Source organism: Thamnophis sirtalis, unplaced genomic scaffold, assembly GCF_051295495.1.
Source record: "Thamnophis sirtalis isolate CommonGarterSnake01/CBP01778 unplaced genomic scaffold, rThaSir2_p1.2 scaffold_6, whole genome shotgun sequence".
In the NCBI taxonomy this organism is placed as follows: Eukaryota; Metazoa; Chordata; class Lepidosauria; order Squamata; family Natricidae; genus Thamnophis; species Thamnophis sirtalis.
This window is the reverse complement of record NW_028261386.1, coordinates 15,811,120-15,834,362: the sequence shown is the minus strand read 5'-3', so window position 1 is coordinate 15,834,362 and position 23,243 is coordinate 15,811,120. Positions and strand designations below refer to the sequence as shown.

Here is a 23,243-nt window from a genome sequence, read left to right as displayed (position 1 = left end):
TTGAATTTCAAGCATTTTTAACAATGTAACTCCAAATACCTTTTTGTCACTAGCAGCTGTTCAAGCACCTCCCTCAACCCCCTTCTTTAGTCTAAACAGCTAACTTCAAAAATATTCAGACCCAAAAACATTTCCTGAGTTTTACATACCGGTTCTATGCTTTTATCTTAATTTTGAAAAGCAAGGTAAACATGAAAACCCTTAAGTTCCTTGCTTGGAGCATTTTGCTCAGTGAATCAAGATCACGTGAAGTGTTAATACCACTTTATAATGCCTTGGCCACACTTGGAATACTGCATTCAGTTTTGATTACCATGATATAAAAAAGATGTGGAGACTAGAAAGAGTGCAGAGAAGAGCAACAAAGATGATTGGGGGACTGGAGGCTAAAACATGAAGAACGGTTGCTGGAACTGGGTATGGCTAGTCTGATGAAAAGAAGGACCAGGGGAGACATGATAGTGTTTCAATATTTCAGGGGTTGCCACAAAGAAGAGGGAGTCAAGCTATTCTCCAAGGCACCTGAGGGTAGAACAAGAAGCAATGGGTGGAAACTAATCAAGGAGAGAAGCAATTTAGAACTAAGGAGAAATTTCCTGACAGAAGAATTAATGAGTGGAGCAACTTGCCTCCAAAAGTTATAAATGCTCCAACACTGGAAGTTTTTAAGATATTGGATAACCATTTTTCTGAAGTGGTGTAGGGTTTCCTGCCTAAGCAGGGGGTTGGACTAGAAGACCTCCAAGGTCCTTTCCAACTCTGTTACTCTAAATTGAAATAGATGACAAACGACTAGTAATCTAGGTCCTGCCCTTTCCTATTTTTAATTGATTTTTAAAAAAAAAATTGAAGAAAGAAAGGAAAGGGATTTTTAGTCCAAATATCTTTCATTGAGGAAACATTGCTTGGGATCTACAGTAATTTTCAAACTTGAGGACAAAAATTAGAGCCTTAACATCAATTGCTTATCCCTGATTTTAAAAGCTATATATTCATCTCTGTTTTATATAGCAATTTTCTTCCCACTCATCCTATAAGAAGTATCTTCCTGATTCTCTTAATTTATATTTAAAAGTATAAAGAAATACTTTTAAAGTGATGGCAAAAACAGGGGAGAGGTAAATTGACCTAACCATCCTATACAAGAGCTTGGAAAGGTGGAATTTCTAAAGTGGGTCTGGTGCATAAAATTAGGCCAGTGTTTCTCAACCGTGGCAACTTGAAGATGTCCCGACTTCAACTCCCAGAATTCCCAGAATTCTGGGAGTTGAAGTCCAGACATCTTCAAGTTGCCAAGGTTGAGAAACATTGAATTAGGCATTGAAACAAAAAAAAGCTGTTTTACCAAAGCTGTCCATAAGAGGGAAGTAAAGAGATGGGAAATCAGATCCGTCCTACATGTGATTTCTATTCACAAGGATCTCTAGGTGGATTTTCTACTTTTGGCAATTCTAATTTCTGGAAATTATCTTCCTCTTGTAACACACATTTCCCAGTTCCAAGTTTGCATTTGGTGATAGTTTTGGAGATCAGCTCACGTAACACAATGTACAGTGTACGAACTTAAAATGAATTAGAATGGTCAAGAAAGATGGAAGCAAAATCACTTCAATTGCAACACAACAAAGATAAGCAGGACCTACGAGCATCTGAGATGTATCTCAAGAGTTTCTTCCCCAAAGTGAGTGGCAATATGTTAGCAATAGCAGTTAGACTTATATACTGCTTCATAGGGCTTTCAGCCCTCTCTAAGCGGTTTACAGAGTCAGCATATCGCCCCCAACAACAATCCGGGTCCTCATTTTACCCACCTCGGAAGGATGGAAGGCTGAGTCAACCCTGAGCCGGTGAGATTTGAACAGCCGAACTGCAGTCAGCTGAAGTAGCCTGCAGTGCTGCATTTAACCACTGCGCCACCTCGTCTCTTGTTGTAGGAAGTTAGCACCCAGCCCTCTCCTAGAAAAATGAAATATCCTGGGAAATATTGAAAAGGCAGAATATTATATTTCCCTGGATTAGAAATGGAGAAACATGTTTTTAGGCAGGAAACAGACTCACTCTTAATAGCCCCCACTTTCCTTAATGGGCCATTAAAATGCCGGAGCCAGTCTATTCTACATAACAAATAGATTTCCCCCCTCCAGGGTGATGGGATTAAGGCATGATAGTATTAGCCCTTTACCCATCTCACCACCTGGCACCTGGGAAGAAGCAATGCTCAACCAAACTTGGACTCAAGACAGCCTGTAGAGTTGCCCCTGCATGGCCCCATGGGAGTCTGATAACCAATCAGAATACATTTCTTACACAGGGACAGGAAACAGGTGGGGCCAAACAGATAAAAATCCCATCTTGAAGCATGTGATCCCCCTTTTCTGTCCAGGAGCTCAAGCCATGTGATCCTGTCCACCATTAAACCATCTTTCCAAGCAGCCTCCATGTTTCCAGTGTCTTTTTCCCTACTTGGAGCTGAACCCAGAAGAAAAGTTTCTTTCAACAATGTCAGTGAAGATTCTCAGTCATCCAGCTAAAGTCTGAAAGTTGAATCATGGCAACTGGACTTACTTTATCATGCTCAATACACTAGTAACCACACACTGCCATACTTGCTGTTTCCCAAGAACTTTCAAAGGTAGTTCCATACACATTCAAAACCTTGCCTTAAGATTCAGGCCATATAGCTATGTTTTAACTAAAATTACTAAAATGTAAGAAGCTTCCTGTTGATAAAACATGGTGAGAGAACATTGGGCTAAACAGGTCTTTCATTAGCTGCAGCTTCCATCCTTTTCACAATCTGCACACTGGCCATCATTCAATCCCATCATTCTCTATCAATTCTTCACTCCCGAATTAAAGTCCATATAGAATTAAGGCCTCTACAACAAAGTCCTCCATTAGTAAATGAGTATCATGAGTTAATTCCAGAGGCAAGGAAGCAAATGAACTTTAATTCAGGAGAGGAAATCTATGGGGCCTGATGCCTACCCTTTTTCCAGATGTGCTCAAGTTGCCACCCATCCACAATGCTTTTAATTTGGATTCATACCACTTTATAATGCCTTGGTAAGGCCACACTTGGAATACTGCATTCAATTTTGGTTGTCAAATGTAAAAATGTAAAAAACATGTGGAAACTCTAGAAAGAATCCACAGAAGAGCAACCAAGATGATTAGGGGACTGGAGACTAAAACATATGAAGAACGGTTGCAGGAACTGGGTATGTCTAGTTTAATGAAAAGAAGGACTAGGGGAGACATGATAGCAGTGTTCCAATATCTCAGGGGCTGCCACAAAGAAGAGGGAGTCAAACTATTCTCCAAAGCACCTGAGGGCAGGACAAGAATCAATGGGTGGAAACTAATCAAGGAGAGAAGCAACTTAGAACTGAGGAGAAATTTCCTGACAATTAGAACAATTAATCAGTGGAACAGCTTGCCTCCAGAAGTTGTGAATGCCCCAATATTGGAAGTCTTTAAGAAGATGTTGGATAGCTATTTGTCTGGAACGGTATAAGGTTTCCTGCCTAGGCAGGGGGTTGGACTAGAAGACCTCCAAGGTCCTTTCCAACTCTGCTATTGTATTATTATCATGCACCGGGGACAGTGTGTCCCACATGATCCCTTGGAACTCTAGGATTCTATGCTGGAAATTCTGGGAGATATGAATCCATAGGTGAAATCTGGCTGATCATTCTGGACCCCCAAAGAATGGCTGAAAGGAAGAAAGGTCATGAGAATAAATCAGAGAGAGGTGGCACAGTGGTTAAATGCAGCACTGCAGGCTACTTCAGCTGACTGCAGTTCGGCTGTTCAAATCTCACTGGCTCAAGGTTGACTCAGCCTTCCATCCTTCCGAGGTGGGTAAAATGAGGACCCAGATTGTGGGGGCGATATGCTGACTCTGTAAACCGCTTAGAGAGGGCTGAAAGTGCTATGAAGCGGTATATAAGTCTAACTGCTATTGCTATAAATCTTCCAAAGATGTAACCAGCCCCATCATTTGTTTGTGGGGTGGGGATTGTTTAGTTTCTATGTGTGATGCTCTTTCCATTTTTAATTGTATCTCTCTTTGGGAATGCATAGGGTATGGGAAAAGGTGCGCACACACGCAACCCCAAGACCTGTCCAACCACAGCATAGCTGTCCAAAGTTATAGAACCTGTTAAAAGCAGCGTTACCTGCTTTACCTGACTGTAACTGGTCTGGTCGCTAACGTAGCTGCAACTTTTCCCCATGCCTGTTTAATGGCATTTTTCACATTTTTATTTTCCTATCTCGCTTTGCTTTTTCTAGGGCTCTTCAAGTTCTATTGGCCAACTGGTATTGGATGGTTTCATAAAATTTGTTGAAGGTTTCGAAACAGGTTTGATGGATCATGGCATAGAAAACCACAAATAAAGTTAAAGTAAGGTCTAGTGTTGATGTCGTTCTCCTTAGTTAAGTTATATTTGCCATTCTCAAGCAGCAAATATTGCAGAGACTAGCCTAAAATCAGCCAGGGAATTTCAGTTGTTGAGTATAGACTTCAACCTGAGTCTCTCTGGTCCTAGTGTAATGGCAGGATCAACTGACTTCCCGCCACAAGGTAAGCCAATTAAGCAGTGGAGCAGCTTGTCTTCAGCACCTGTGGGTGCTCCATCCCTGGATGTTTTCCAGAAAAGATAGGACAATCATTTGTCCAAGATGGTATAAGGACTCCTTCCTTGGGCAGTGGGTAGGACTAGAAGACCTCTAAGATCCCTTCCAGTGGTATGATTATATATGAGTGCAAATCTAACACCATCAGCTACTCATTAAAGCAGCCATGTCTTCCTGCGGTTGCCCAGAAACTTTAAAAATGTACAGACACTTTGCATTTCCACACCCTCAAATGTATGTTTTCTGAACGTTTGCTTTCCAAAGTACAATACTACAAAATTATGCAACTGAAACCAAAGATTTCTTTAATCAAAGATTTTTTATTAATTTATTTGATTGATTTGAGTAATTGAATGAGTAGTCAAAGATTACTCCTTAATCAAAGGAAGAATTTTCTTTCATGCAAAAAATAATGTCAAAAACTGTAGTTTAGATAATTTAGGGATAATTATTCTCCAATGGAAACAGAGACCTGATTTTGATAAAAGAGCAATACACGACATGGTCCTGGGATAAATTCATGTTAAGAATTATATAGGAAAGATTATTATATAAAAGGGGCAGAGAAGAGCAACCAATGAGGGGATTGGAGATTAAAACATGAAGAACGCTTACAGGAATTGGGCTTGGTTAGTCTAGTGAAGAGAAGGACCAGGGGAGACATGAGTGTTCCAATATTTGAGGGGCTGCCACAGAGAGGAAGGGGTCAAGCTATTTTCCAAGGCACTTGAAGGCCAGACAAGGAATAATGGATGGAAACTGACCAAGGAGAGATTCAATCCAGAAATGAGACATTTTCTAAAATGAGAATAATCAACCAATGGAACAGAACTTGCCTTCGGAGGTTGTGGGAGCTTCATCACTGGAGGCTTTTAAAAAGAGATTGGACTGCCATTTATCAGAAATGGTGTAAGGTCTCCTGCTTGAGGATTCGACTAGATGACCTAGAGTGCAAGGCCCCTTCCAACTCTGTTAATCTGAATATAAATTTCAGATCAATATTTGGCTCATTCATTGAGGCTTGATTCTAATGATTGCCAGAGTAAAAGAATCTGAACTTTTCAAGTGCAACCCATTGGCCATTTTAGGAAAATGAGTGGTATCATCCAGCAGGTTCCAGGTTCCAATGTATAGTAGACGTCGTTTACCAACTGCCTTGTTTAATGACCATTTGACATTTTGATGGTGGTGTTAAAAAAAAAGCTTTGTGACCAATTCTTGCATTGTTGCAGTGTCCTGCAGTCCTATGGCTGCCATTTGTGTGGTTCGCAACTGGATTGCAATAAACAGAAATAATAGAGAAGACAGAAGTAATACTGTAAATAGCAGTCCCATGTTTTATTTAATAACTGGGGTGATTCTCTTAATCACTTCAGGGGAAATGACATGTAAGCCCATCCAGGTCATATGGTTTTCTGCTTAGTGACTGTGGTACCTAGCAACAGACTTGCTGGTCCAAATGCGGTTGCTAAGTGAGGTCTACCTACTGTATACTTATTTTCACGTGGTTGAGTGCTCCTCATTCATATTTTTGTGAATGAGTGAAAATTTGAATCTGAGTCTCCATGGTCTTAATCCTAAAGTCTAACCACTGCACCATACTTGATATTACTGGTATTTTCTGGCTTAGTTATCTTTCATTTTACCTTTCAGTATCATGTCTCCTCATTCTCCAGCCCTATGATGCCCTCTCAAATTGTCCAGTTAGTGGCTGTTTTCTATTGTCTCGAGAAAGAACAAGCCAAACTTGTTTGCTATCAGGGGTCAAGATCCTTACGAGGGAAGGGAAGAATGTGGAAAGTTGGCAAGGGGTGGGACAGGGGCAGTTGCTGAAGACAATGTGATAAGGAATTGGCCAGTAGAGTAGAAAAGGGTGTTTTTTCCTTACTGACCCTGTCTTTATTTGCACCTTGGACTCTGAGGAACATCCTTTTGTCAGCTTGGGACATCTTCTCTCAAAGCACGAAGAAAGTTCTTGAGAAGAATAACCAACTTCCGTAACGATGGCTGCTTCCCTTCTACTTCTGTGCTTAATTGCTTGTAAGACCACCGCTTTAGGTGATTATTATCTTATAGAATCATAAAATCATACAGTTGGAAGGGGGTTATTTGGAGCAATTCAATGCTTTTTGGTACTCTTCGATGAAAGGAAAGATCTACCTCAATGGGCTGATGGTGCAACCTTTCTCAACCTGGTATTTTCAAAGCGTGTTCAAATACAACTCAAATGGTTATTTGTATTATTAGAAATGATGTGTCATCTCAACTATCTGTAGGATGACTTGGGGAAGATTGCCTAAAATGTCTCTTGCTTCTCTTTCAATCATTGGTGTCATTTCCTAAATCAAGAGTATCACCTACCATTTTGAATTAAACTTTCCAGATTAAAGATCCTGTCTCTTTTGCTCTGGGCATTAGCAGACACTTAAGTGTAAATGTTTGGCAGTAATCTTCTTTTGTAATGAGATAGTAAAAAAAAAATGGAATAATCTTCCAATAATCTGGGCTAAGTAACTAAGTACAAGCAAAAACTGGGTGGCTCTATTCACATAATGTGCTGGATCTGCTTCCTGAATTAATCTATTTTCTGTGTTCACAAACACGTCCATCCATAAATGGGGAGAAGGGGGAGGGGACCCAACAGGCTAGGCTTGGACCATACTAACCTAGCTTAAGGTTTTACTTGCCATGGTTAAGTGGATTGTGTTTAAGTACAAATGTCAATACTATCAAATGAATTTGGGGAAATGTGCAGAAGAACAGCTCTGCTTTCATTTCCAAATGATATACATTCCACTTCCATGTCAGCTCTGGATAAGTGAGATGGTTGGCTAATCCTCTTAGATGCTGGAAGAAGGGAGGGAGAGTGGGCAGTCAAATGGAGACTCAAATAATGTACTCAATCAGTACAAGGGATGCTATAAGGTTGCACAGAAATGCTCAGAATTGATACAAGGAGAGAAATTCTTGACAGCGGATAGATAATTAATCAATGGAAAGGCTTGCCTTTAAAAGTCCCCCCAAAAAACTTTTAAATTTTATTTTAGTACAAATAATCCATCTTCCATTAAACAGTGTGTTGTCTGGGTACAAATATTTGTGCAATAACAGTTAAAATTTACAATCATATTGATTATTTAATCTATTCTTAGCCTAATACCAACACATTAGATATCTGATACTTTACATCCTCTTCTTAGTTCTCTTAACTCTCTTAACTGTTTTCTATATTTTACTCACCTACTTTTATATCTAATTTTTATATTTATCCTCTAACCATCGATAAAATGTTTCCCATATCAAATAATAACCAGTTTGTTCTTTCTCTTTAATTGCCAGTGTTAATCTGTTCATTTCTGTACATTTTAATATTTTCGTTATCATATTTTCTTCTGTGGGAATCTCTTCACTTTTCCAGTTTTGTGCAAATACAATTCTAGCTGTGGTTATTATATGAATAATCAAATATATAGTTTCTGGTAAGATCCCCAACAGGAATATTTCAGGTTTCAAGTCAATATGTTGTTGTATCATATTTTCCAACCACTTGCATATTTTTATCCAATATTTTTTAGCTTCTACAGATGTCCACCACACATGATAATATGAGCCAGGTGTGATGACATTTCCAACATTTATCTGATTTATCTTTAAACATTTTAGCTTGCCTTGAAAGTTGTGTGTGTTACTACACACTGGAGGTTTTAAAGAAGACATCAGACCATCATTTGTCTGAAGAGGTGTAGGGTTCCTGCTTGAGCAGGAGGTTGGACTAGAAGATCTCCAAGGTCCCTTCCAACTCCGTTATTCTGTTCTGTTATTGTGTTATAGTAGATGGATAATGGTAAGGTGGACTGAATGTGATTCCAGAAATGGAAGACGTTTTATCCAAGTTATATTTTTAGCTTTTAGGAGGGGGAAAAAATGCTTTAATTTTTAATTTGGTGGTGCAGCTTTGTTTTTGTTTCTAAACTTTTGCTCCCAAGGAAATAGGACTTTGGGGCAGTAGAAGGAGGGAATTAAAGAGGGAAGCACACCTTCCTTAAAGCCAAAAAAACAATAACAACCCATATTTACGATACATACATAATAGACAATTTTTCTCTCTAATAGGGAGCTCCTGGAAAGCCTTTCTGATTGACAGGCTATGGGGAGCACTACCACTGAAAGAAGGGACGTGGTGGCTCAGTGGCTAAGATGCTCAGCTTGTCACCCAGAAAGGTTGGCAGTTCGGCAGTTTGAAATTCTAGCACCACGTAACAGAGTGAGCTCCCGTTTCTTGTCCCAGCTTCTGCTAAGCTAGCAGTTCAAAAGCATGTAAAAATGCAAGTAGAAAAATAGGAACCACCTTTGTTGGGAAGGTAACAGCATTTCATGCACCTTAGGCATTTAGTCGTGCCGGCCACATGAGCACAGAGACGTCTTCGGACAGCGCTGGCTCTTCCGCTTTGAAACGGAGATGAGCACCACCCCCAAGAGTCGGGAACGACTAGCAGATATGTGCGAGGGGAACTTTTACCTTACCACTGTAAGAAAGGGGATACAGTGTCCTTTCCTTCCCATCCCAGGGTCCTTCAACTCAAGGGGTGCAGGCTATATAGCAGGGATGGTTCACCGACAAAACCGCGAAGCCCTTTCCGCACTGACATAAGCGTGGAGGGCAAATCCATGCCGTCCAAAGCGCTAAGGAAAAAGGGGACCCTAGCACGACAACATAACTGCGGAGGGCAAATCCGTGCCTTCCGAAGCACTCAGCACCCTAACCCTAAACCTAACCCTAAACCAAACCCCTAAACCTAATCCTAACCCTTACCTTAATTTAAATCAGCTTTCTGCCGCCACGCTGTTTTAAAGAGCCCTTCTGTCGCCGCGCTGTTGTCGCCGCGGTGATGATGTCACGGTGATGACGTCGCGGCTTTAGCGACGTGGTTTTATCGCCATTATTTTGATGAGCGCAGTTTTGTCGGGCCACGGCAGGGATCTCCAAGCTTTTCAACTTTAAGCCTGGAGGGCTTCAACTGTCAGAATTCCCCAGCCAGTTGGGGAATTCTGGGAGTTGAAGTCCTCCAGGCTTAAAGTTGAAAAGCTTGGAGACCCCTGGGCTATAGTGTCCATTCTTGGTCCAGGAAGCAGAAAAAAAATAAGAATGTTGTTTTTATTTGTGAGAAATGTTCTGACCCGTGCTTGCATTTGATTAGATGCATCATCCGTTCTTGCATTTCTGCATCACCAACTAATGTGGATGACTTCTCAATGTATTTTCAGAGGTGGTCCCCTACACTCCTCGTGTCTCGGACATGAACATGGCAGGAAAAGTCACCGTTACTACTTTTGCTTTAGAGTCACCCAAGTGTGTCTTTGACTCATTCATCAATGCCTCGGACACCATCTGGTTGGTAATCACCTTCGCTAATGGTGAGTGAATAGCCAAAATCCCAAGACATTTTATGAAGAAAATCATGTTATTTTATTCATTGGATTTCTATCTGTTAGCTCTAGAAGATAGACCCGAGCAAAAAGCCCAACACCTGAGGAAAACTATAACTAAACTTTATCGAGATAGTAGTTGAATCTTGCAAGTCTTAAGTAAGCTTCTTCTCTCTTAGTCATATATTCCACTGAATCAAGAGGAACAAAGTCTGTTTCTTCCTAATGCTACCTCATTTCCTAGGCCTGAAAGCAGTGATGGCTAATCTTTTTGGTGACAAGTGCCCAAAGTGTGCACACACACACCCCAAATGCAATGTGAGCATCCCCCCACGCATGCACCCCATCTCCCCTCACCTATTTTTGGCTTCCAGATTGGTGCAGGAGGGCTTCCAGGCCGAAAATGGGGTGGTGGGGGCACACATGTGCGAACCCCCAAAATGCAATGCGAGCGCCCACACACACCTGCATCCTTGTGCATGCATGTGCACATCCCCTGCATGTGCTCCGCCACCGCGCATGCGCGACAGAGACCCGAAGACCAGCTGGCTGGCGGGGGGTACACGCACATGCACAGTGGAGCTAGAATGGGGCGACTGCTGACGTGCCCACAGTAAAACTTTGAGTAAAACTATGAAAGCAGCATTGTTCCACAAGCCCTGCCCCTTTGGGTCAGCCCACAATGTCCCAATGTGTGCAGAGGACGGGTGGGGTTTATGGTGCAATGCTGTGTTTGTCATTCAGCCTCACCTTCAGTTGCTGCCGCCTATGAGATAGGTTGCCACCTGAGGCACGCATGCCACAGCCTTAACGCATACTTTTGCCTTCATTGTTTCTGTTACAGCTTCTGAATATTCCCTTCCAGGCCATTTCTGTCCTTTTTTCATTATCGCCTCTGAGGGGTCTTTGGTGCTCGTTGACCTTGGTGGTTTTCTTAAAGATGTTTCATTAGGAAACAGTTTGGATAATAAAACATCTGCAAGAAAACCACCAAGCTCAGAGAGCATCAAGGACCTCTCATTTCAATGCCAAGCTACAAGTATTTTCCTTTATTTTCACGTTTTGATCGGGAACTCAAGGCATAGGGAGGAGGTTCCCTCGATTTTATCCCTAGAACGCCACACCTGGAAGGTGAACATCTACTGAAGCTTCCTGCTTTGAGTAAAACTATGAAAGCAGCATTGTTCCACAAGCCCTGCCCCTTTGGGTCGGCCCACAATGTCCCAATGTGTGCAGAAGACGGGTGGGGTTTATGGTGCAATGCTGCGTTTGTCATTCAGCCTCACCTTCAGTTGCTGCCGCCTATGAGATAGGTTGAACTCAGAAAGAGGGACTAGCTCAAAGCTGCCCGTTGCGATTCCATGGCTGATGGCACACAGAACCTGAGTCTTCCCAAACTTAGTCCAACACTTTAACCACTGCATTAAATGGCTTTCCCCACCCAATTAAAGATTGAAAGGAAATTTGGGCAAAGCTGGCAGAGCGTATGAGAGATTTTAATTCATTCAAATTTTAGTAATAGCACTAGCATTTAGACTTATATACCACTTCACAATTCTTTGCAGCTCTCTCTAAGTAGTTTACAATATCAGCATATTGCCCCCAACAATCTAGATCCTTGTTTTACTGACATTGGAAGGATGGAAGGCTGAGTTAACCTTGCGCTGGTGAGAATCAAACTGCTGGCAATCGGCAGAATTAGCCTGCAATACTGCATCTAACCACTGCGCCACCATGGCTCCTTACTTGCAATTAAAAACCTTGTTTCTGAATGTTAGTTGTTGACATGTTTCCCAGAGGTGGATGCTGCCTTATTTTATTCCAGTGTTTCTCAACTATGTCAACTTGAAGAAGTATGGACTTCAATTCCCAGAATTCATGCTGACTGGGGAATTTTGGGAATTGAAGTCCACACTTCCTCAAGATGCAAGGCTGAGAAACACTGCTTTATCCAGATAGATGCTAAGCAATAATTATGGCATGTTGATAGATAGTTTGACAGCGTCAAAAGTGAGGTGCACATCTCAACTGTTTCCATAAATAGATTAATTGATTATTGCACTCAGTGGATTAATCACTGGGGGAGCAGCAATTTTAACATCTTTGTGGCTTGATAAGGAGAACACAACTGGAAAAGATGGATTGCTTTCAAGTGCTGGAATTAGTACATGGGAGGCATCTGGTTGTCCATTTCTGGAAACCATATGCTGGGTAAATGGCAGGTTCCCCAAACCATGGACCTAATAGGATTCATATGAGATGGATGAGCTATTAAACCCGTGATGGCAATGCCCAAAGTGGCACATGGAGCCATTTTGCCTGGCACGTGCGGTGTCGCCCGTTCAGCTTCCAGGTTTCTGGCGTGCATGTGCATGTGATGATCAACTGGCCTTTGTGCCTGTGGCAGTGCCAGAAACCAGAAGAGTTGGTCTTCCATTTTCCATCGTGAGCATGCCCGCCAGCCAACTGTTCGGTGCGTGCACATGTGCATGCATGGCAGTAACCAGAAGACTTGCTGACCAGAAGTTCATTTTCTGGTTTGTCCATGCCCGTCGCTCTGCCTGCCTTGTTTTTACATGTTCTCTCCCCACAGCCACAAGTAACTTCAAGAACCCCACATCCACACAGCAAATTCCATCGTATGAAGATTTATATACCACTTATGCCTTCATGACAATGAAATCCACCCTCTCCCAATACCCATGTACTAAAGGCAAAACGACGAACGTGCTCCGGGTTGGCAACGAATCATCCTGCAAAAATGATGACAGCAGGACCCCCTGCAATGGTCCTCTGCCCTCTACTGGACCTTACAGGTAAAGAGGGGATGGCATATGGCCTTCGATTTGACCCTCTGATCTCCTTAGAGGGAACCCTGGCAGGTAGAGAGGGCATCCACAAGGAAAGGGATGCTGGAAAAGTCAAAGGTTGCAATAATGATGCAAGTAAAAAGAGGCAGGGCTTTGATTGCATGGATATGGGCACCATCTTAAGGTTGGTTTCTTTGTTTGTTTTTACCGACGATCACCTCTGAAGGCGGGATATAAAATGGATATTCTATTCTCCAGATTGGGGTCTGAAAATCCTTAAGAGCAACAAACAGAAATAAGAGTTGTAGTCGTTGCAATGTAATTATGATTAATAATTATAACAATTATTAATAAAAGAAAGCAAAGGTAGCACCCTGTTTCTCTGAAAATAACAGTCAACTGGAAAATAAGGCCAACATGATTTCTCAGGATGCTTGTAATATAAGCCCTATCCCCCCAAAATAAGCCCCAGTTAAGATTGTCAGCTGGACCAACACATTTAGTATCGTATTTCCCTGAAAATAAGACCCAATCGGAAAATAAGCCCTAATGTGCCTTTTGTAGCAAAAAATAATATAAGATCCGGTCTTAATTTTGGGGAAACACCATAATAGGCACTTTGGAGACAATCCCAAAACACCACTAGAGATGAGATATTCACCATCAGCTGCAAAATACAGCATTACTGGGAACAGCTTACATCCTGCACTGGCAGCAATAGCACTTAGCACTTAGACTTATATACTGCTTCACAGCCCTCTCTAAGTGGTTTACAGAGTCAACCTATTGCCCCCAGCAATCTGGGTCCTCATGATACTTTTTTTAACACTATCAACAATAACATCTGGTGGCACAGTGGTTAGAGTGCAGCACTGCAGGCTACTTCAGCTGACTGCTAGCTACAGTTTGGCAGTTCAAATCTCACCCGGCTCAAGGTTGACTCAGTTTTCCATCCTTCCGAGGTGGGTAAAATGAGGACCGAGATTGTTGGGGGCAAGAGGCTGACTCTGTAAACTGCTTAGAGAGGTATGTAAAGCACTGTAAAGCGGTATATAAGTTTAAGTGCTATTGCTATTGGTATTGCCTATCTCACGTCCTTGGGAAAGAATCAGTAGTGGATAATGACGACAAATGCAGTCTAAAAGTATGCAACCAATAGTAATAATAACAACAACAACAACAACAATAATAATAATGGCACAAACCAGCAGTGGTAATTCCAGTGGTAATTGGCACACTGGGTGCTATTCCAAAAGCACTGGAATTACATTTAAAATAGTTAAAAATTGACAAAATCACCATCAGTCAAATGCCAAAAGCCGCACTGCTTGGATCTGCACGCATATTACGAAAATACATTACGACGTCCTAGGCCCCTGGGTGGGGCCCGACTAGTAACCAGTGCCAAATCCGGCGAAACAACTGGCCACTGTGATACAATTCTGTTGTTGCGATGATAATAATAATATAACACAAGGTCTGCCTATTCCAGGTCCTTAGGAAGGACTCGATAGACTTCACAAAAATGCCAAATCTGTCCTAAACATCTGGCTGACGGTGTGACCAACCATAATAATAATATCCTAAAAGAAATCAAGACAGAAAATGGATAAATATCCCCTCCTTTCCACTTGGTTATCTAAGCCAACAGACCTATCGCTGTCTCAGATTGCATCCAGTCACAAATCTGCAGGGCACGTTAAGCGCAATTTAATCCTGACTAGGTTTGTTTTTATGGATGCACATGGCTTACCACATTGGCTAAGCTGACTTCGTTTACAAGCATGGATAAGTGTGCCGTGCAAATACATTCACAAATTCTCTTGGAAGCTATTGGACCTGACTGGCCATGAAATGTTTTTTTTTTTTTGGAGGGGGGGGGATGCGGGGAAGAGAAACAAAAAAACATTGGAGAATCTGGGGAACCTCACTGCAGAAACCATTTATTTGGGGGAAGGAAGGGGAGGCATATAAAGTCATTAGGAGAGTGAGGATGATCAGATTTGGAGTCTTTTGTTTGCTGTATATGAAGTTAAAAAGCAGGGAAGCTTCCTTGATTACTGGACTGATAGGCAAGATGTAAATCAAAGAATGATGTCCATAATTTTAGCAAGGGCTTTTCTCTTTTCTCCTCCCTCTTTCCTTCAGTTTGAAGGGTCAGAGCAGCAATGCAATCTTTGGCTCTTTCTTTTTGGAATTTTGCAAGCTTGGGAGAATTCAGACAAAATGCATATATTTTGCAGCAGAATTTCAGCAGCCCCCCCCTTCCCCCCGGGCTGGTAGGAAGAGAAGTTTGAAGAGGCTTCCTATTAAAGAATAGATTATTTATTTATTTATTTGTATCCCACCTTTATTACTTACTAGTAACTCAAGGCGGCAAACATATGCAACACACCTTCTTCCTCCTCCTATTTTCCCCAGAACACCAACCCTATGAGGTGGGTTGGGCTGAGAGAGAATGACTGGCTGAGGCTTTAACCATGAGACCAAACTCTCTCTTAATGCTGTAGGGCGTTAGCACCCATCCCCCTCCTAGAAGAATGAAATATTCTAGGAAATATTAAAAAGGCAGAATATTATATTTCCCTGGATGAGAAAAGGAGAAACATGTTTTAAAAGACAAAGCAGCTCCCTACAGCTCCCTGCCCCCCCGCCCTTCAGCTCCAGGGTGATGGGATTAAGGCATGGTCCTCAGGACATGATAGGATTAGCCCTATACCCATTTCACCACATGGCACCTGGGAAGATTACATCACCCAGCAAGGCTCAACCAAGCCTGGGACACTGACAGTCTACAAAGTTAGCTAAGACACACACACCCCGCCCCCTGGGAGTCTGACAGCCAATGGGATACATTTCTTGTACAGGAACAGGAAACTCTAAGGCAGGGCCCAAGAGAGTGTATAAATATATTCCTCTCTCCACTCCATATGCTCTTTTTTGCCCAGAACCTCAAGCCATGTGGTCCTGTCCACCATTAAACCATCTTTCCAAACAGCCTCCATGTTTCCAGGGTCTTTTTCCCCACTTGGAACTGAACTTAGGTGGACATTTCTTCCAACAATGCAATTAAGATATTTATTTTTAAGTCATATTTGCCTGCAGAGATACAAACAAAACTTCCTGCAGCATTTTATGATTGAGAGACTTTGATTATGTTCTATTTTTAAACCCACCTGCCCGCCCACCCTGCTCCCCATAGCCAATCTTCTTAACCAACTGCATTCATTGATCTTTTTCTGAAAAATTTCCAATTGGAGAGAAATAAATATTTGGGGTGAGCAGCCACTTCCCCAAAAACTTCGTTAGAGGGAAGGGCGTAAAAAAAAAATTGTCACGCTGATGGCCATAACTCATTAATTGAAGCCCCGCCCCTTTTTAGCCATGTCAAAAAATCAAGATGGCAGCCATAACCATGCAATCAAAACCACACCCTTTTTATATCCCTCTGATTGCACAGTTATAGCTGCCATTTTTTACCTTTTTTGATAGCTTGACCTGCGTCTGCCTTAGAAATTAAGGAAGAATGAAACCAAATGTCACAATTCTGGGGAAAGACAACAAGGGGGAAAAAACCCCTATTGATTCTGAAGCTGGAGGTATAACCAGTTTTCATCACTTGGGGAGCCCATCCCTTGAGAAAACAGCCATGGGAATGCAGACCCATTCAACCAGACTTTCCACCCTGTAAGAGAATGGAATGAAGTCAAGAGGCAGGAAGGTTTCCGCAGGCTTGAATAATACAAAAGGAAGTTACAGCTCTGATCAGATAATGATGGGTTTTGTAGCTATACAGAGCCTCAGAGGGCAGAGGTGTGTGTGTGTTTCTTGTTCTGGTTCCTTCCAGGAATCCCAAGGGGTTGCGTGACATCCGTAAATGGGACGAAGGCTTCTGATATTTCAAAAGTTGTTATTGGACTATTTATATTTTGTTTGAGATTGTGAAAGTTTGGGTAAATTCCATTTTTTCAAATATCTGTTGTAGCCCGCCAGTGGCCAGCGGAGCTGGCAGCTGACTCAGACAGTGAGGAGGTTGGGGAGGAACATGAGCCAGTCTTGGAATCTGTGGAAGGCTCTGATGAGGCTTTGTGTCGGAGGCAGAGAGGAGGCCAGAGCCGCATGCCAATTATCAGCTGCCTTCAGAGTCAGACATCAGTCAGGCAGATGAACAGCTGGAGCCTGTTCCCAGTGTGCATATGCACAGAGTTGCCAGATGAACTGGGCTAAAGAACAGGGGTCGACTAGGGAGTAAGGCCACAGGTGGACGATGAATGGCCCTTCCCAGAGGAAATAAAAGAGGAATGAAAGGGGAGTAGAGTTTGCAGGAGACAATTAATTTGCTTAATTCGTTCGTACACTCCTAGACAAGTTCTATAGATATTGGCCTGTCAGTTCTCCAAGCCAGATAAGGTCTGTGACTATAAATCCTCCCTTGAAAAACTTTGCCGGATGTGAATGAGCAGAATTCACAATAAATTAATAAAAGGGGTTTTTATCGGAACAAGGAGTTTGCTTCATGCTCCTGGGAAGCCTCGGACAGAATGATATCCATCAATCTTTTCCAGGGAGACTTTCTATGTTTTTCATACAAAATCAAATAAAGTCATGGAAGGATTTTTAAATCCCCACATTATGTGTTAACATAGCCTCCCCTTTAATCAATCATTCAATCCAAATCTTGGAAAGGGGCCAATATTACTTCCAAAAGGACAGGATTTATCTTCAATCAAGAATTAAAGAACAATTTAATTGTTGAACAAGGATTATAAAATATTGATCACAATATTAATTATCATTATTAAGTTTTACATTATTATTAATATTATTAATATTAAGCTGGTAGCTTAAAGAAAATTTTGCAGTTTTTCATTCGGGATGGTCATGATCAAAGCAAAACCAAAATAGATTGGTCCTCTGTTCTCTTTCTGGACCTACCTCCCTGTTTTGTTCATTCACCATTATGTCCAACACCTTGACAGTTTTAACCAAATTCTATGGACACACCTGGTCATGAATTGAGTTGATATGCACTTGGAATATCACTGATACTTCTTTCCATTCCTTCTCCCAGTTTTTTTAATTTCACTTTATACTTTTCAGAGTAAAATTCCTCGCCATGAACTCCTCGGGTTCGACAGCAGAAACAAGATGGTCTTCCCCGATCTGGCTGAATAAAGGTATGGAAGGAGAGGAACTTGCTGCCCATTAAAAAGCTGAGAAATGTATGGTAATGTAAAGTTTTGTGGACCTGGGAAATAATGGGAGTTGCATCGGGTTGGAAAAAGCTATTCTAGAAGACAGAAATAATCTCCATTGTGAAGACCCAGGACGTGGTACAAAGGCAACACAGCCAGAGAACTAGTATGAGTCCCTTTATTAATACCAACTGCTAGGACTCTCCATAACATCTCTTCCAACTACTGAGGTCATGTTTTTTTCCTCACAATGTATGTTTTCATTCTGTAATCTTTAACCCACTCACTCTCAAACTACAATTAATATATAGAATAAGTGACCTAGTGTGATGTAGTGATTAATGTGTTGCACAAGGGCTGGGGAGATCTAAGCTCAAGTCTACTCTTGTACTTGGACCTCACTGTTCACTGGAAGACTTTCTCTTCGTTGTAGGGTTATTTTTATGAGGATAAAAAGGAAGGAGATCCCCATGCATCCATATATGTCTGAGACAGAGATGGGTTCCTACCTATTCGGTCTGGTTCAGCCGAATAAGTAGTAACTCCGGTGGACACGTGACTGTACTGGTTCTATGATCGGCGGCGCCATCTTGATTTTGTGTTCTGCACATGTGCAGTACAATCTTCATTTTAAAAATGTAAATTTTATTCATGTTTTAAAGTTGTGCGCATGTGCAGATCATTTTAAATGAAAATGCACGCGGATTTTTTTTTTTACTACCGAACCAGTAGTAATGGCATCCGGAACCCACCCTGGTCTGAGAGCAAAGGAAAAAATGATAAGTTGTGTGTCCTAATATCATGATGCAACCCTAGGATTTATATATTGGTGTCCAATCGTAGGGCCAAGTGTGAAAGAGCAGGGTTTGCATTGTGAAGTCACCACACACACTCTGTCCATTTTTTGTCATGGTGGCCAGCTATTCTGTTCTATGTACGTAAGCCACTTGATCCCAGGAACAAAAGGAAGATCACAATCTAACAAACAAACTAATACAGCCAATTGGAAAGAAGATAAAACCAGAGGTTCATTGGTTAGATAAAAGCCATGATCAATGCATCAGCCTTCACATACACAAATTAAGTAATTTGTGCCAGGCATATTGCACAATCTGGATCATTTACATGATTATGTCCAGACATATGTTATTCCTACCCCCCTCCCCGCCCCCAGATATCAGATAGCAATTTCATTAATGAATAGTGGTTATATATTATCATTCTTCTCAGCTGAAATCTGGAAAACAATAGACACGTGGCCTGGACGACGTAGCGGAGACATGATTGTCATCACTGTCATTCTCTCTGCTCTCTGTGGAGTTGTCACCATTGGCTTCTTGAGCACCGTCTGTTACGAATGGTAAGTACCCACACCTAGAACCTTGGTGCTGCAAATGACAGGTGATCATCCTCGCTTCAGCCAGAGAAAGATGAGGTGTTGGAGTCCTAAAACAGGACAAGGTTGAAGGGTGAAAACAATGCTGAAGACAGTTGCATAAATATAGTGGAGGCAGGGGAGGCCAACCAGCACTGGGAAGCCCAGAGAGCTCTTAACTTCTGGGTCATTCCTTCCTCCACATCAGGGGTATCAAACTCAAGGCCTGGGAACCAGATCTAGCCTGTGGGGTGCTTAGATCTGGTTCACGGGGCTGCCTTGCAAACAGTGAAGGACCGGCCTGCGGTGCCTCTGCCAATGAAAAATGAAGCTCGTGCGGGTCATGTGTGGCTCTCCTGTGCTCCTTTTATGCTGGCAGAGGGCAGTGGTGAGTTGCAGGCAGTATGTCCCGGTATGTGCATACCAGAGCCAGCCCGGAGCACCGGATACCATTCCGGTATGGTGCTCCTGAGGGACCACCCACCCGCCAGAGCTCCTTACCAGAGTTTAAAGGCTTTTGCGCTTCCGCGCAGGCATATGGTGCATACAGCGCCTGCGTGACACTCCGCGTAGCAGCTGGAGCATCGCAGAGGCGCTTGAACGCATGCACGCAATGCACGCGCATGCGTGCGTGCTGCATGCATCCATGAGGATGCCGCTGACTCCGTTCCAACCATACCGGTTTGAACGGGATTTGAAACCCACCACTGGCAGAGAGTTGGAGGAGACCATTGCAGTTGAAAACAGAGCTCAGGAGCCCACTTTCACTGCCCGAGCACTTGAGCCGTCACAGGTGCCCCTGACATGAGTGACGTTGAGCTGGCCACACCCACCTGGCCTCTCCCTCCCCCCTCGAGGTCAAATACAGCCCTGATGCAGCACTCAATGAAATCGAGTTTGGCACCCCTGCTCCAGAGGTGGGTTGCTCCCAGTTCGTCTCAGATTGGGTGAACCGTTAGTGGCGGTGGCGGGAGGCTCCACCCACCCACCCGAACACTTCTGCGCATGTGCGTGAGCAAACCGGTAATTTAAAAAATGGAAACTCACCACTGCCCTGCTCCACACCTTTCATGTGGGAACCTATAGGTAACCTATCTGAGCTGCAGAGATCCAGCTGACCACCAGATGGTGGCAAAAACTTATCTGTATACAGAAAACTTTTGAATTTTCCAAGAAAGCCCAAAGATCATCTCTTTAAGGTACTGTATTTTTCGGAGTATAAGACACACCTTTTTTCCTCAAAAAAGAGGGTGAAAATCTGGGTGCGTCTTATACACTGAATACAGCATTTTTGGCCTCCCAAAGCCCTTCACCAAAATGGCCATGCATAGCCTTTAGGAGGCTTCCATAGTGCTCCTGGGATCTGGGAAGGGAAGAAATGAGTGAAAAATGGGCCATTTTTTTGCCTCTCCCCCCGCCAGCCTGCAGGATCACTCTACAAGCCTCCTAAAGACTATTCAATCATGCCCCTTTTCTGACAAAAAACAGTCCTGTTTTTGCGAAAAACCAGCCAATTTTGGGAGGTATGCAGAGTGCAAAAACTTTTTTTAAAAAATTTGCCTCTTCAAAATCTTGGTCTGTCTTATACTTTGGTGCGTCTTATACTCTGAAAAATATGGTAGATAAGGTTTGAACACCAAATGAATGAATACTAAAGCTACATTTATTATAGGGTTACAATAGCAGTATCTTGCAAGTCTAAAAACACCTCCCCTTCCTTCCTTTATCCTAAAGCAGTGTTTCTCAACCTTGGCGTTTTCTCAGCTGGCTGAGGGATTCTGGGAGTTGAAGTCCACAGGACTTAAAGTCGCCAAGGTTGAGAAACCCTGTCCTAGAGGGCACTATGGAGGGTGAAGCCTGAGGCATTTTCCTCACCTGAATTCCTTTGGTGTGGGCTGAGGTTTCTCTTATCTGACTGTTGCTTAATGGAATAATAGAGCTGGAAGGGACCTTGGAGGTCTTCTAGTGCAGTGTTTTTCAACCACTGTGCTGTGGCACACTAGTGTGCCGTGACATAGTGTAAGGTGTGCCGTGAACCAGTTGCCGAGCATCTGAATTCTGATCACCTGACCACGAGGATGCTGCAAAGGTCATAACTATGAAAAAAGGGTCATGTCAGATTTTTCAGTGTCGTTTCAACTTTGAGCAGTCGCTAAATGAACTGTTGTAAATTGAGGACTACCTGTATAATCTGGGGGTTTGATTATTTGATCCCTTCTATACAGTGAGGGATGCGGTGGCTCAGTAGCCAAGACGCTGAGCTTGTCGATCAGAAGATTGGCAGTTCAGCGGTTCGAATCCCTAGTGCTGCAAAACGGAGTGAGCTCCTGTAACTTGTCCCAGCTTCTGCCAACCTAGCAGTTCGAAAGCATGTAAAAATGCAAGTAGAAAAATTGGAGCCACCATTGGTGGGAAGGTAACAGCGTCCTGTGCTCCTTCGGCGAGTAAAGTGCTGCCGGCCACATGACCATGGAGACGGCTTTGGACAGCGCTGACTCTTCGGCTTTGAAACGGAGATGAGCACCGCCCCCTAGAGTTGGGAACGACTAGCACTTATGTGCAAGGGGAACCTTTACCCTTACCTGTATACAGTGAAGAGGGTCAAAAGATAGAGACCATGGCTGTGCAACTGAACACATTAAAAAAAAAAAGTTAGGGATTTGACCAGCTTGACTTTTTGGCCTTTCTGCACACATCGCTGAATCCAAGTGAGAATTAAATCATATTCCCTCTGCCACTATCAATGATTGGCAAGATAATACGGTACAGTGGTCCCAGGACTGAAGACATTGAGGTCAAGTTCGTGTTATATCATTGGATGACTTTAGTCAAGTTTCAGCATATTTTAGCTCCCTGAGCCCTTTTTATGTGGGGGGAAATAAAAGGACAGGGATAAACATGTGGCCTCCATCTCATGGAAAACTCAGGATGGTCCATCAAAGAAATAAATTAACATGCAGCCGCTTCCCTGCTCAAGCCAATTTCCTTTTTTTTTGACAGCTTCAAGCGTTGGCGCCACGATCCATCCGAGAATCAAGAGGAGCAGCGCCCGGACCCTTTCCAAGGAAGCCGCTATGACACCCACCACATTCCCCCCGCCCCACCTGTGCCCTCTCCCCCACCACCTGCTGCAGATATGCCTGGCCCTCATCTCACCCCTTAATCTTCATAAAATCTACAACTGCACCAACAGCCCCCTAACTGGATCTCTGTGCCTTTCCATGGCAGTCAGACCCCACTCACACACCCACAACCTATTGAGCCTCGGTGGCGCAGAGGTTAGTGTGCAGTACTGCAGGCTACTTCTGCTGACTGCCGGCTGCCTGCAGTTTGGCAGTTCAAATCTCACCAGGCTCAAGGTTGACTCAGCCTTCCATCCTTCCGAGGTGGGTAAAATGAGGACCCAAAATTGTTGGGGGCAATAGGCTGACTCTGTAAACTGCTTAGAGAGGTCTGTAAAGCACTGTAAAGCAGTATATAAGTTTAAGTGCTATTGCTATTGCTTGCTGCTACATGCAATAAATGCTCCATGTGTTGTCATCTCCTTGGCTTTTCGTAGCAGCATTCTGGCCAAGAGGATGCAATACAATCAAAACTGGCTGTGCCCAATCAGGAAATGCATTTGCAGGTGCTCCTTGACTTACAACCATTTGTTTAGCAACCAGTCAGCGTTACAATGGCCCTGGGAAAAGCAACTTACGGTTGCTCCTCAGACTTACAACTGTTACAACCTCGTGGTGGTGTGATCAAAATTCAGGCACTTAGCAACTGGCACGTATTTATGATGGTTGCCTA

The 23,243-nt window shown here is 42.9% G+C and overlaps 1 protein-coding gene across 1 annotated transcript; it reads left to right on the top strand.

Moving 5' to 3' along the window:
* Positions 1–4,557: 4,557 nt before the first annotated feature.
* LOC106550047 (uroplakin-3b-like) lies at positions 4,558–22,611 on the top strand. The gene is made up of 6 exons (XM_087717901.1): positions 4,558–4,588; positions 9,907–10,056; positions 12,662–12,884; positions 17,979–18,055; positions 19,304–19,433; positions 22,449–22,611. Exons 1-6 carry the CDS (start codon positions 4,558–4,560, stop codon positions 22,609–22,611), a joined length of 774 nt encoding a protein of 257 aa, XP_087574027.1.
* The last annotated feature ends 632 nt before the right edge of the window (positions 22,612–23,243 follow it).

Coding starts and splice junctions, on each gene's coding strand:
- LOC106550047 (XM_087717901.1), top strand. CDS start 4,558: ATGGCAGGATCAACTGACTTCCCGCCACAAG. Junction 10,057..12,661: donor GGTAATCACCTTCGCTAATG/GTGAGTGAATAG, acceptor CTCTCCCCACAG/CCACAAGTAACTTCAAGAAC. Junction 12,885..17,978: donor CCCTCTACTGGACCTTACAG/GTAAAGAGGGGA, acceptor TATACTTTTCAG/AGTAAAATTCCTCGCCATGA.